The sequence below is a fragment of the Bactrocera tryoni genome, chromosome 2 (genome assembly GCF_016617805.1).
Source record: "Bactrocera tryoni isolate S06 chromosome 2, CSIRO_BtryS06_freeze2, whole genome shotgun sequence".
In the NCBI taxonomy this organism is placed as follows: domain Eukaryota; kingdom Metazoa; phylum Arthropoda; class Insecta; order Diptera; family Tephritidae; genus Bactrocera; species Bactrocera tryoni.
Genome location: NC_052500.1, coordinates 76,791,136 through 76,805,374, shown reverse-complemented (window position 1 = coordinate 76,805,374; position 14,239 = coordinate 76,791,136). Strand labels below are relative to the sequence as shown.

The following is a 14,239-nucleotide window of genomic DNA, read 5'->3' as shown; positions in this document are numbered from 1 at the left end:
AGGCTATGAGAGAAGATTCAGTGCAGAAATTGATATTTGAAAGTTTAAGTGTCCCTTCATTCAGAGAAGTGGTGCTATTTGATCCTAACCTAAGTTAGTATTTTCAAAAACAGTTTGCACTGTTTTTTAATATGTGTTGTAACTGCTTTCAGCAGAAACTTGGCATCTGAAATGATAATTTAGTTCATTAAACTTGTCGACAATACGCGGTTATCATATTCCTAGTGATTTGTGGTAGGTTGTGAATTTAAAAACCAGTGGAAATGTGGAATTTTCAATTAAATTTTTTGAATCTTTTATTTAGCAGCAACCAAATTGAAAATTTTGAATTATTTCTTTATTATAAAAAACCCATATAAAACAGATGTTCCAATCGATTTTACCTAATACTTAAAAATTAGTAGTTATATAGTTTATATTATGCCTAAACAAAACACTAAAAATTATTGAATAGGTGTGTTGCCTTACTAAATTTGCCTAAATGTAGGCAACGTTTTGCTACTTTACGTTAGATTGAGCGTGATATTGAGGGATTAGGTGATAGGAAGTTTGAGTAGTAGAAAAGCAATATTTCTTTTTGATTTGTAATATAAAAAATGGTATACTATGTGAGTATATAAGTTAACTGTTACTAGCAAATAATAATCGAATGAGCTGCGGGGGAAAAATCAGTTCTTATCTTGATATTTGCATAGTATAACTAAACAGATATTATTGCCTTTGGACGACACGTACGGAAAGCATTCGATTTAATCTATTAATAGGAAATAGTTTAAATTATGCCCAACCAAAACATTAAAAATTAAAGAAGAGGTGTGTGACTTCGCTAAATTTGCCTAAATGTAGGCAACGATTTACTACACTAAGTTAAATAAAGGGTTATATTGACGCAAAAAGTGATAGGAAGTTTAAGTAGTAGAAAAACAATTTTTTTCCGATTTTATGATTTAAAATAGGGTATACTTTGCGAGTGTATATAGTCAATTAGTAGCAAATAATGATTCTAACAAGCTGTGAGCGAAAATTCAGTTCATATCTATGTATCTGCATTTTAAAACTAAACGGATATTATTGCCTTTGGACGACGCTTACGGAAAACATACAAGAAGTAAGCTAAATTAAAAAAAAATCATAATTTTTTTTTCCAAAAAAGTTCGGTTTATTTGAACACTATTAGACCAACTTTCAGTTTAAAAATTTATAAAATTTTCTAGAATTTTTATTCATTTTTCATTTTTGACGTATTTAGTAATATATTATAAAGTCATTGAGAATATGTAAAATTTCCAGAAAATTTTTTGTTCATATTTTTTGTGTCTTTTTCTATATTTAAAGCATAAACAAAGAACCGTCGGCGATGTTAAGCACTAATTTTTTTGCTAGCGCAACCGTGGCTGAGTTACCTGTGCCCATTTTCCGTTGATGGAAGTATTTAAACCCCAACGTATCCAGCGTGCTGAGATTGTGTGCAAAAATTCTGACGAATTAAAGTTTCCAGCAAATTTGGTAGTCAATTACGGCAATTACACACACTGTTCGTTAGCACAGTTAATTGCGTTAGAATTTTAAAATATTTTCACGCATGACATTTCTCAATTTCTAACTCACTGTTATTACTTAATTTCTATTTTTTCTATATTTTTTGTTTCATTAAAAACCATTTTTTTCATTCAATTCAAAAAATACTTGCACAACATTTTACCGTAAACTGTTTGTTAAGTTTAATGTCGTCGCGTGTCGCGCGCGTTTGACGTTGTGAACGTTTCGAATTGCGAATTGCAATAGAGTGCCAGTTGCCGCCAATTATAAAAGTGAAGCTTCAAGCATCCTTATCGCAGTCAATTTGACTCTGACTGGCTGGCTGCAGAGCCGATTGCAGTAGTAGTAGCGACGACGATGGCGGCGAGCTGGTGGACAGCATAGGCTGGTCGACTTTGCGCAACACAAAGTTTGCTGGCAAGAGCCAACTAATGGAGAGCAAAGCGTTTCGGGGGTGGCATATAAAAGCCAAACCGCTCACACCCATCCGCCGCCGTGCACACAAGTGCCACCATTTGCCTACCAAGCCACCACGCTGACTTTTGATGCTGCCACTGTAACTGCTGCTGCTGCGACGGCCAACAACCAATGCTGGCTGCAGCCACCAGCCACACACATATACACTCAAGCATATGCAGCATCAGCAGCGCCAGCAAGGATATCAAGAAGTTGCGCGGCTTGCTGCTTGCTTTTCGACCTTTATTCGCCGCTTATTGCTTTGCCTCTTGAATTTATGTGGTAACTGCGGCGACGAGCGGTGAGTAAATGCAAAAAAAAAAGAATTCTTAAACTGCAAAAAGCTATAATATTTTGTGCCACTTCATCCCTGCGTCGCGTTGTGGCATTCAGCAACCCCACTCACATACAGACCGACACACACGCGCACTCTTGCTAGTGGCTGCTCGCGTCAGCCTCGCTTGTCCAACCGGAAAACGCCCTTTTTACTCTAAAGACCAGCGCTGATGCGCTTACAATGCACGAAAGAGACTTCCTGCAGCCGCACTGTGGGCCAAGGCATACCTTCATTGCATCAATACATTCACACATTTACTCTAACACACACTTCTGTTATATACAAGTGCGTATATATGCATATGTCATTCACCATCTTTGGTTGACTGCTTGGCTGCATAGCTTCTAACTCATCCAATCCGCCGTCGCCTCAGCTCAGCCGGTTGGCCTTAATATCTGTCTTGTGGCTTTCGTGGATTCACCACAAAATGTCAAGTAGGATAAAAGCTGTTACAGGATAGATACATACATACAGACTAGCACTGTAGCTTTCGGTAGAGCGTTATTGGTTCCACGGTTGGTCTTACACATTGACACACTCTCTTTCTCTCATAAAGCTTTTTACAGTTGGCAAAGGACTCTCTTTTGTACATATATTGATCTGTTGGCATCCGTTTCATAATAAATCAGTATCTCAGCCAATCTTATAGGATTTTACCTTGGAAGAATGCTTTTTTTTATTTGTAACTAAGAAAAATCTAAAATATGAATTTCTTAATTTCCAATCGTTGCCTACATTTAGGAACATTTTAGCAAAGTCTCACACCTAATTTAAGAATATAAACTATAATAATTTTCTGAAAAAATTTATTTCACTAGCAACAAATAGTCCCTTACGTATGGATAAATTCTATTAATATTACTTATTTATTGATTGATGCTAATCTTCTCTGTAGCGTTCTAATTTTAGTATATTTTCTGTGGGTTCTGACAATGAACAAACTCACAAGCGATCTTGGCTAAGTGACAAGGATTTTAAAATACTGAGAATGGCTAAATGGACCCTAACATGACCATTTGCTCTGAGGCAGAAGTTGACTATGCTGCGGAAGTCCAAACCAGAGAGGAAATATACATGTTACCCACATGAACATGTCTGTTGCTAGCTCCACAAAAAATAACCAAAAACTTTGCAATCAGCTCTAGTTCAATAAAGTAATGAGAAAGCTGATAGAGAAGAAACGTCTTTGGCATGCACAGCAAGTCCGAAACGCTTTGTCTTCTATCCGTAAACCAGAACATGACTGAATCGTGCTACAAAAAAGCTGCAGGAGATTCTCCGGAAACTGCGCAAAAAGTACCTAGAGGCATATCTGGTTGCTGCCAAACCAGAAGATCCGGAAAACCATATTTGGAAGTACAAGAGAAAGAGACTGTTTCCAGATAACAACCAATTATAAACAGTAGAGATTTCTGCTGCCGACGTAATACAGAAAATGTCGATGAGTTTGCCACATACCTTCAAAAGGAATCTTCTGCAATGCTAGAAGTCAGCACATTTTTAGACGTTCCTTGTCAGTTAGAGCTACCAATCGTTGAAATAGTTGCTGTAGAAATACAGGAGGAGATCTAACAAAAAATCGCCAGGTTATGGCAAAAATAATAAATTAGCCTTTCAATGCCATTAGGAAATCTAATCAACATGAACGTCTAGCCTTTTACTTCGAAAGTATTTAATAAAATATTTTTCCGCAGACGTTTGTCTTTGCTGGAGGAGCAACAATTTATTCCGCATCACAAATTTGGCCTCAGAAATTTTCAGAGCAGAATTGAGCACTGCTCCAAGTAGAAAACTTTCTAACCAAAGCCATGAAATTTCCAAATACTGTTCGACAGTTTTCCTTCCCTCAAGTATTTGACAGGGTTTGGCACCTGAGTCTATTATGTAAGTTAGAGAAAAAACAATATACATATGCCTTACTATCCGCTGCTAGAGTCATATTTGCATAATCGGACGTTATATGTCGTAATGCTGAGTGGGAGATGAGACCCTTACACGCTGGTATGCTGTACATTCTGTACACAGCTTACCTCCCAGTGATTAACTCTGACTGAGTAGTAATTCTACTTCCGCCCACAGAAAACTGCAAACGTAATTGACCGCTCTAGAACAGTGGCTCTCCAAATGGAACATTTCCACTAATACTGAAAAGTCCAAACAAGTAGTGGACACCCTCAGGCACAAATATCAACAAGTGGCCTTATATGGTCGGTATCTACAATCCCAAGCGCAAGATATCTGAGAGTTTCATTTGATGAGGCTACGTGAAAATCAAAATAACGCAGCTGTACTGAGTCTTAAAGTCAAGATCTCTCATCAGTTAAAGGACAATCAGCTCATATATAAGGCACTACTTATACTGACCTTCTTCTTCTTTATTGGTATAGACATCACCTATGCGGTTATAGCCGAGTTTACAACAGCAAAATGTTGATGATGTTCTTTACGTGGCGTATCCCAAACCCGCACAACCCTAAAGAGGGATGGTTCGCCTTCTCATTTTAGCTCGCCTTTAAACATGTGTTCTTTGGCTACCCAGAGAATACTTGATCTAAGACCAGAAGTCTTGAACTGCTTGAGCTATATGTAAAAGAATCATTTCTGGCCACTCCAAAGTGAATGGCGCTCAGAGAACTTTCCTCACTTGTGTGAACTTCTACACATGACTCCATCCTCTGCACGTGACTCCTGCTTCCATCTCAGACCGATCTCGTCGTATGAAATTTAAACTGGGTGAGCTCAGCTGGTTCAGATTTTAAAGCTATTCAAGCCGCTCAAAAGAAGGCTCTTCGCACTTTAGGACATCCACCACAGAAAACCCATGCGAATGAGCCGAATTGTAATCTACGCTTGACTATAACATTTTCTTAGTGCACACTAAATTTCAAATTAGCTTAAAAATATTTGCTAAGATCAAAAATTTGCCTCCACTAACATACCTGAAATTTTTTATGAACATAATTTCTCCGCTTACTCCACTGTAACCGTGCGAAACAGTCTCTCGCAGCGAAAGTAGTAAAAGTACTACTCACTTATACTCACACCTATACACGCGTTCACACAAACTGCCAACGCTTGGTATGCGGCATGTTGATAGGGGTTGATTTACTGACTCGTAACTAAATTGAAATGACTTTTGTGATATTTTGGTGTATTGGTTTGCCCGATACCTAACAACCACATAGACGAAAGTTGCACCAGTTTAAAATTAACTACAAACGGTTGGTTGTGTCCGGCAGCTTGGGGAGGAGTCTTAAAGCGCAAACTTTGCATGAGTATTATATATAAGTATATACATATATATGAGTTATATGAGTATATGTAAGCACAAGGTTTTATACTAATACCGACACACTTATTATCGTGTTGATCCTTATTTACTACGGAAATTATATTAACGTTGATTAGCTGGCGTCTAAGCGCGCCTGTTGGGCAGTAAGTCATTTGGAGTGTGATGTTAACGAGATGTTTAGATATAAATATGTACATATTGTCAGCAGAAATGCAAAACAACGTATTATCAAAAAAAAATTAATATCGCTGTCAGATATACATATAACCATTTTATAACCAAAACTCAAATTCTATTTGATTTGATTGATGTACATGGAATATTTTCCACGTGGCCCCAATAAAGTTCTATTATTTATTTTAGGCTCTCTTGTATTTGAAATCGCAAAATTATATAAAAAATCGTTTCGGAGGTACAGGGTTTGTCCGTAAAGGACTTTCTTCTGCCGCAAATGTACTTCGGAGCGTGCGCGCATCGACTGGATTCGGTAGAGGGCGTCCCTAGCTAACGAACGAGCGGCTGGTCAGTTGTCTTCGAACACCTGGAGAATCAGGACAAACATTTTCGTGCGACGTGTTTCTGTGAGTGGTGCAAACCGTTCCTTAGAGCAGAAACTCGGTATATCTGCGACAGAGACGTTTGCTATGATCAAGCAGGCTTACCCAGATGTTGTTTTAGCAAGAATTGGTGTGTTTCGGTGGCACCAGGCCTTTTGGGAGGGTCGCGAAGAAGTCGCTGATGAAGACCGCAAGAATGAGCAAATACAAAGTGAAAACGATGCTCATTGTCTTTTTTGAGGCATCGCCCACCATGCATTCGTTTCTCCTGGACAAACCGTCAACGCCAAGTTTTACGTGGAAGAGACTCAAACGAAGGGTCAATAGGGTCCGACAAGACATCGCAGCCGACTGGAAGTTGCACCACGACAACGGCCCGGCTCACATCACCTTTCCTGTGAACGGCTAGCTAACCAAAGCCGGTATTTCAACACTTCCGCAGCCGCGCTATAGCTATAGCCCAAATGTGGCCCCCCGGACTTTTTTGTTTCCTTGCCTGAAAAGGACGATGAAAGATAATCATTGTGAGACGTCAGATTGAATCCAAGCAGCATGCACCTCGGCTCTCAAGGCTATTCCGGAGAATGCCTCCCGTGACGCCTTCAATGATTGGAAATCAAGCTGGAATTGGATTGGAAATCAAGCTGCATCGACGCATAAGGAGCCTATTCTGAAAGTTTTTAAAGAATTGTACCGATTAGGTCAATAAATCTTTTCAAACCGACTCAGTTCTATTACTTTCCGGACAAACCCTGTATATAGTACCTATTTGCAAATGATAATTTTTTGAGTATGTTTTCAGTCATCAAAGTCATAGTTAACATTATTGTTAACATGTTTCAGTTTAACCAGGAAAATACTACAATAACGGATTCCATATGCCGGCGTCAAAATTTTCTCCATGGATCGTCGTGTCGATACTTCCACATAAAAATAAACGACTGTAATATGAAACGTATTATTACTGGCGATGAGTCTTGGATCTGTGCTTACGACCCGGAAACAGACGATCAATAGGCAGAATAACGTGGCAAGGTGAGCAGGAGCTGTAAAGTTATAATCGAAACTACGGTGTTTATTGAAGAAAGAAACTCTTAGAAAATGTCCTCTAATATCTTAAACTGTTATGTAATGTTAGCCTAATGGTTTCAGAAGCTCATTGCTGTTCAATGATAATTTACAGTAGTCAAAGGCTTTCCTTCATGTTTTTGGTTGTAATCAATTTCCCGAATTACTGACTTCGGTTTAGCTTTCAAACAGAATCCTCAAGGTAAGTCAAGTAGTGTCTAACCTCACTGACCGTCTAGCCATTGCGAAATCGTTCGAAACTGTCACAGCTGATGAGTGCTAGCATCGAAATGGAAACGAGTTGGATGCCATTGTCAGCTCGGGTTCTAGCACTGCACCCATGAACTTCGCCTGCGCTTACAAGGTATCGGTTGATGGCCAGCCTCTGCGCGACTGCAAGAGTAGTACGCAGAAGTTCGACTGAACTGCTTGTTCTGCAAAGATTACCTTCACCAATCGTAAAAATTCTTATTGGACACCGTCCAGTAGACGCCCATGGAATAAAGTGAAACATTCAGTCGGACGTAAGCTACCAAACTGTATGGAAGAATGTGAGGTGGAAAAATCAAGGCACTGAACTTGCCAGACTGATGTTGAACTATCTCGGCAGTGTACTTTCCGTGAACCAGGAGCATGGTAGCCGAAACTGAACTCAACGAATTTTTAAACGGCATAAAGAGCCTCGTTGTGTTATGACGGTATTTAGGATCAATTTTATGGTAGTTCCAGGCACCACAACAAACGGCTATAAGTTGTTCCAGTGAGATCACTGTTAGAACTGTTAGACCTTTCTAACCTTACCTGACTTGCGCATTAAATTATTCAGATCGGTCGACTTTAGCTTATAGCTGCCATAAAAATTGTTCAATCAAACTCAAGCCCTTGTGTGGAAAACTTTTTTATTTTACAAGATATCTTCACGAAATTTGGTATGGATTATTTTTCAAAGCAACGCTAGAAGTTTCGCACATATTTTTCAGATCGAATCACGTTAGCATATAGCTGCCATACAAACTGAGCGTTTAAAATCAAATTTTTGTAAGGAAAACTTGCTTATTTGTGAAGGGTATTATATCTTGGGTGTAGCCGAAGTCAATTTTTTTCTTGGTATATATAAATTTGCCTACTGGGATCAAAGTTTTCAATATGTTCTGTAACTCGGGTGAGATCGCAACGAACAGTGGCTACAAATGTACTAATTAAATGTCAAAAACTTGCCTAAATTGCCTAATAGAAAAGTAATCCGTTACTGTGTGGATTTTTTATGAAAACACTGGCGATAAACCGCGATACTTGCATTGAAAGAGGGTGCAGCTAGAAGTAGATATGTATTTTTGTGTATGTGCACATAGATAAAAGTGTCTTCTCTTCTAAGTATAACAAGCTTCCGGGTCACACTACTAAATAAGCAGCTAATTATGTATAGTATGTACATATGTACATACATATGTAAGTATATGCATACATACATTTCTCACATATGTACATACTCATATCACATACTTGAACAACAACAATAACTACCGTACACCCATTCAGTTATCAAGTGCCGCGCCATAAGCAGTGGGAGCAATGGTGTCCGTGTAAGTGGCTACATGACGGCGTAATACAATCCTGCGGTTATATTAACCAGTCAGAGTGCAAAGTCACACATGGCCGCCAAGGCAGCAGGCAGGCGCAGCAACAAAGCCACACACACGAGGATGCTGTAGACACTCGTGTAGGTGCGTAAGGACACATTGTGTGCCAGGATAATAGCAGTAAAGCAACAATGCCAACATAAGCACACACACACACAAACGCAAAAACACACAGAATTACATATACATATACATACATACATATGTATATATACATGCATATGTACACCCATACCTACATAAGTGCATGTGTGTGCCTGTGTGTTAGCGCGCACTTGAAGGCACACACCAAATTACGATACAACAGAAAGCCAATACCTCATGCCATTTGGACGCACAGCTACAGCGCGCTAGCTTTGCTATTGTTTTTGTTTTTGTTTGCCCTGCATTATACGCGCTGCGCGTCGACGTTGCCTCTTCGTGCTGCTGCTGCTGCGGCTGCTGTTGATATGGCGACTTTTGTGGGTGTTGATTTCATGTGTCCTCGTGACTTTATCAGGGTATGCGCCGCCGCGTTGTTGTTGTTGCGGCTGCTGCTGCTGCTGTTGCTGGCATTTGTGGTGCGCGCTCGCCTCAGCAACTCATCCCGCTACTTTGTCGCATTTGTATTGTCAAAAAGTCGTTTTTTTCTACTCAGCGCTGGATTTTAATGCTAGACCAGCCACCCTTCTGCGACTAACGGCGGCGAGCGCACAACCACACACACACGCACACACATGCGCGCTGGCCGCAACATATATGGCGCTCTCATACTCTCACTCAGGTGCGCTGCCAGCTAAGCTCCGCCTCTTTTCTGTCGATTGGCCTGCTGGCTGGAAGAGCGTCACCATTTTTCGACCAGTTTTTGCCGCGCAGACGCAGGCTATTGGCCGAATTCGACGCCGCAAGAGCTTTTGAGAGCGAACTGTGCTGTGCTCGTGGTCTCTGCTTTATAAAGCTGTAAACTTTGATGTTATTTTTATATTTGTTTATAATGCCAGTTGTTTTATGTTATCAGCTGTGCCATCGATTATTGTATTTACGGTCACGTGTTATTGATTTTGATTAGCTCTTCGAGTATTTACGCTTATTTACTTTTTTGTAGGTGGTAGTAAGCTTTGGTAGCTTTGTTGCAAAACGCTTTTAATCCGTGGAAGGGTTTTATTGACTATGCGTGTTAGTATTTTTAGACAATACAAAATTTTTGCGACCTTTAGAGACAACAAATATTTGCAAAAAATTGACAAAAAATCAAATTATTCAAACAACACAACTATTGGTCATGCTAATTCTCTCGTAATTTTCGATAATTCTACTATAAAGCGAACCTTTCGAGGTTCCCTACTTTTTTCTTTAAAGAAAAACACGGAAATTTCATTTTTATGGGGAAAGATTATTATCATTCTCTTTGGCATTTATTTTATGAAGATTATTTCTGTAAAATGTTGACCGCAGCTACGTCTCAGATGGTCCATCTGTTGAGTCCAATTTTCGAAGACTCCTTCGACCATTTCGACTGTTAACCGGCGAATGACACGCATGTTGTTTTACTCCAAAGTCCTGTATCGAAGCGGCATTGCCCACATAGATTTTAGACTTTACACATCCCTTCAGAAAAAAAGTATAACGGTGTGATATCACACGATATTGGTGGCCAATCGGCCGACCCAAAACATTAAATTATATGAACACCGAAGTTTTCTCTCAATAAATCCATTGATTGATGCGATGTGTGGGAAGAAGGCGCCGTCTTGTTGTAATCAAATACCGTTGAGATCACGAGCTACAATTATAGGCATCAAATAGCCGGTTATTATAACGCGAGAACGGTCGTATGACGGTTACGTTCTCACCAGCAACATTTTTGAAGAAATATGAATCCATGATTTCAAAGACCCACAAACCGTTTTTCTATTCTGGATGCAATGGTAGCTCTTGAATCTCTTCAGGTCGCTCTTCGTCCCAAATGTGACAATTTTTACTTGTTACCTTTCGAGCCAGAAATGAGCCTTACCGCTAAACAAAATTTGGCTCGAAAACGTCGGATCTTATAGGAACTTTTCAAGAGCCGAAAAATGTATTTTTGGCTATGAAGCGTGTCTTGTACCAAAAAGCCTGATTCTTTTGTAAAAGCGACGTCGGGTAGAGGTAGCAAAGGAGATGCTTGAAATGTAGCTGAGGACCCTACATTCTACTGGTAACAAGATGGAGCTTTATGAATATGACGTCGAAAGTATTCAACAATCTAGCAAATGATGCTCAAAAATTAACCGGAAACACGCCCAAGTCGGTTTAAATTCATAGTGAGGCTTATTATTTTCTCTGATTATCGTGGTGTGGTTCAACATAAATTCATTCCTAAGGATCACACGGGCAATAAAGATTACTAATTGGTCATCCTTGAGACGCTTACTTGAAGATATTGTAAATGGCTGAATTTGTGGGCAGAAAATGCATGGTATTTTTACTACAATACTCCACCGTCACATTCTAGTATGACTGTAATTGACTTTTTGACCAAACACAAAACGAGTCTTCGCTCAACAACTGCATCCACCAGATTTAGCTTCCTATGACTTTTTTGTTTTTTAAACTGAGTCCATTGAAACCATCCGCTAATGGTCATCTCAACCAAGGCTTGCAACAAGTGTATGGAAACTGGCATTAAATGATGGTAAGCTCAAAAGGTTTTTGGCTCCAAAGGAGCCTATTTTGAAGGCAATTTTTATTAAAATACTGGAAATTTAGTTTTTTTAAAGTGAGTGACAAAATTGATCAGATGGTAGTACCACTACTAATGCTTGCACTTTATAACTCCGGCTAGACTAGTTATCTTATGTAAGAAATCTGATATGCATCAGTCAAAGATATGATGACGATGCGTACGATGTAGTATACTTTATCTTTCAGACCAAGAACGAGGGTACTTACCCAGCTAACCACTTATCCGATGAGACCGTTAGCTCTTTAAATGTTAATCAAACAACAATAAAGGTAGTCCATTGCATGTGAAGTAGAGTAAATCAGGCGAATGCGGTAGTTGCAGCACAATATTGGGAGAACATTTGGTGAAAACCTCACGAAGAACCAATGAAGTAAGCGACGGTGTAATATCGTGGTACAAACACCAAAAGTTGTCGGCTCATAATTCCGTCCTCGTTACGAACAGCTTCGCGCGAACGACGCATAACACACAAATATTATTCCTTGGTGACAGTTTGGTCGGTCGGAAGAAATTCGAAGTGCACCACACCTTGATATGCGAAGAAAACTGTCAACAAAAATTTTGATTTTTGACCTGCTTTGATGTGGTTTCGAATCGCCTTTGTCACAATATTCGGCCGAGTGATCGTCTGTTTCCGGATCGTAATCATAGATCCCAGACTCTTCGCCAGTAATAATACGTTTCATGGCATCCTGTTAGTCGGCAAGCATTGTTTCACAGACGTTAATGCGACGCAGTTCTCCGAAAAAAAACTTTGTGATTTTGGAACCAAACGTGCTTTAATTTTTCTCAGGCCTAAATGATCTTTCTAAATAGTTTTCACTGATCCTTCCAATATTTCAACGTTGCCAGTAAGATCTCTTACTATTAATCGTCAATTCTCAAACACCAATTCCTTTATTTTATTGACGTGTTGATCATCAGTTGAGGTTGCTGGCCAACCAGGATGTGGTTCGTCGGCAACGCGTTCTCGTCCCTCTTTGAATAATGTATACTAATCAGAAACACTTGCTCGCAGCTATCACCGAATTTCACAAACTTCGTGGCAAACATTATTTACACTCGTGGCCACGCAAACCTTACCACAAAAAATTTTCAAGTATAGTGTATAGGGTTGTCAACCTTTATAGCGGTACTTTTTGCGGTATAGAAATTTTTTATTTAGAAATAAGTTAATGTCATGTTATTTATCAAAAATTTTTTAAATTAAGAACAAAACACATTCAGCTCTATATAAATCAATCGAAAGTTAGTGAGCTTTACAAAATGAGCTCGAAATGTAAGAGACTGACAACCGATGAAAAAATTATATTTTATATTTTTTTAAATTTAATTTCATTTACACTTTAGTTGAAATTAATGTTTTCTTAATTTTTTTTTATTGAAAGACGAAGTTTAGCCGCTGTATTACTTTAAAAACAATAAAAATCGGCCGCTTTTGTATAAGCACAGAAAAGCTAATTTGTGTTTTACTCATTGAACGTAAAAAAATAAAAACCATAATTATATTTAGATAATATAATTAAGTTTACTTATGCTTACTAAAAGCGTAAAAAAACCAAATTGAAGAAAATCCCGAACGAACGAAAAAGTCCGAGAAATAAATTTGAAAGTATAGTGGTAAGGTTTGCGTGGCCACGAGTGTACTGTGTTCTGGGTTTAAATTGAAAAATATAAAAGAAGTCGGAAGAATAGAAAATAATACTCATGGTCAAACAACTGTAATAGAACTCAATTTTCAATTGCAAATCTAGTAATTTATGATTACCTAGCTAATTATAGTCGCATTAATATCTGAAACACGTGTGTGCGTAGTCAATTTGAGTGAATATTATTTTTAATGAGGTTAGAAAGAGCTAACGCGTAATCGTCTAATTTAGTATTAAATCTGCGACAAGGCATTGAAAATGTGTAATATTTCAAAAATGTTGGTTTATGTTTGCATAATAACAATTTGGATGATGCAAATGTAAGGACGCTTTACAACATTTTATTAAAAAAATGAAATAAAATAATTTTGTTTAGTGCTCTTCGGCCAGCGTTAGAATGACTTATCTTCGCTGCAAAGCTATCGATAAGAAACTACTCAGCATACCGTTATGTATAACAAAACCGATTTCGAGGAACACTACGGAGACGTCGTTACATGTGATCCTGACACGACCCATATCGGATGTGAATGTGAGTGATAGCTTTACGGAGCTGCAGAGGGGTGGTGTCTGTTATGTAATATTTGGGGTACTCACAACGTGTCATAAAGCATCGTAAAATCATTTTTATACTAGTTTAAAAAATTTGTTGTTGGCTTGCATACTAAAATAAGTTTACGCAAATACAACTCTGAACGCTTTGTTTTCGGATCCTTATAACCTTATGAGACTATGTGAAACCCCTAATTATATTTTATATCTTGTTCGCCGCGATCATCTAGATGCGCATCAGCTTTATGAAGAAGTCTACCGATTATTCCTTGTATTTTGGAGAGCGAACTTATGATGCTTGCAAATTCATTGCTAAACGAAAAAATTTTCCAGTTCCAGATTATTTGTTTGGAATCATAGAAGACTTTACAAACCTGAATCACTCGTGTCCATATGAGGTAATTTAAAAGAACAAGGTAATAGGTAAAAAATATTTTAACTAAAA

The 14,239-nt window shown here is 38.6% G+C and overlaps 1 protein-coding gene across 1 annotated transcript in view; it reads right to left on the bottom strand.

Moving 5' to 3' along the window:
• LOC120768870 (nuclear receptor subfamily 2 group C member 1) overlaps positions 1-12,279 on the bottom strand; it is a 64,927-nt gene extending 52,648 nt beyond the window's left edge. The window contains exon 1 of the mRNA XM_040095625.1: positions 12,167-12,279. Coding sequence (XP_039951559.1) covers positions 12,167-12,279 — 113 coding nt within the window. The remainder of the gene's footprint in view (positions 1-12,166) is intronic.
• Between the last annotated feature and the right edge of the window lie 1,960 nt (positions 12,280-14,239).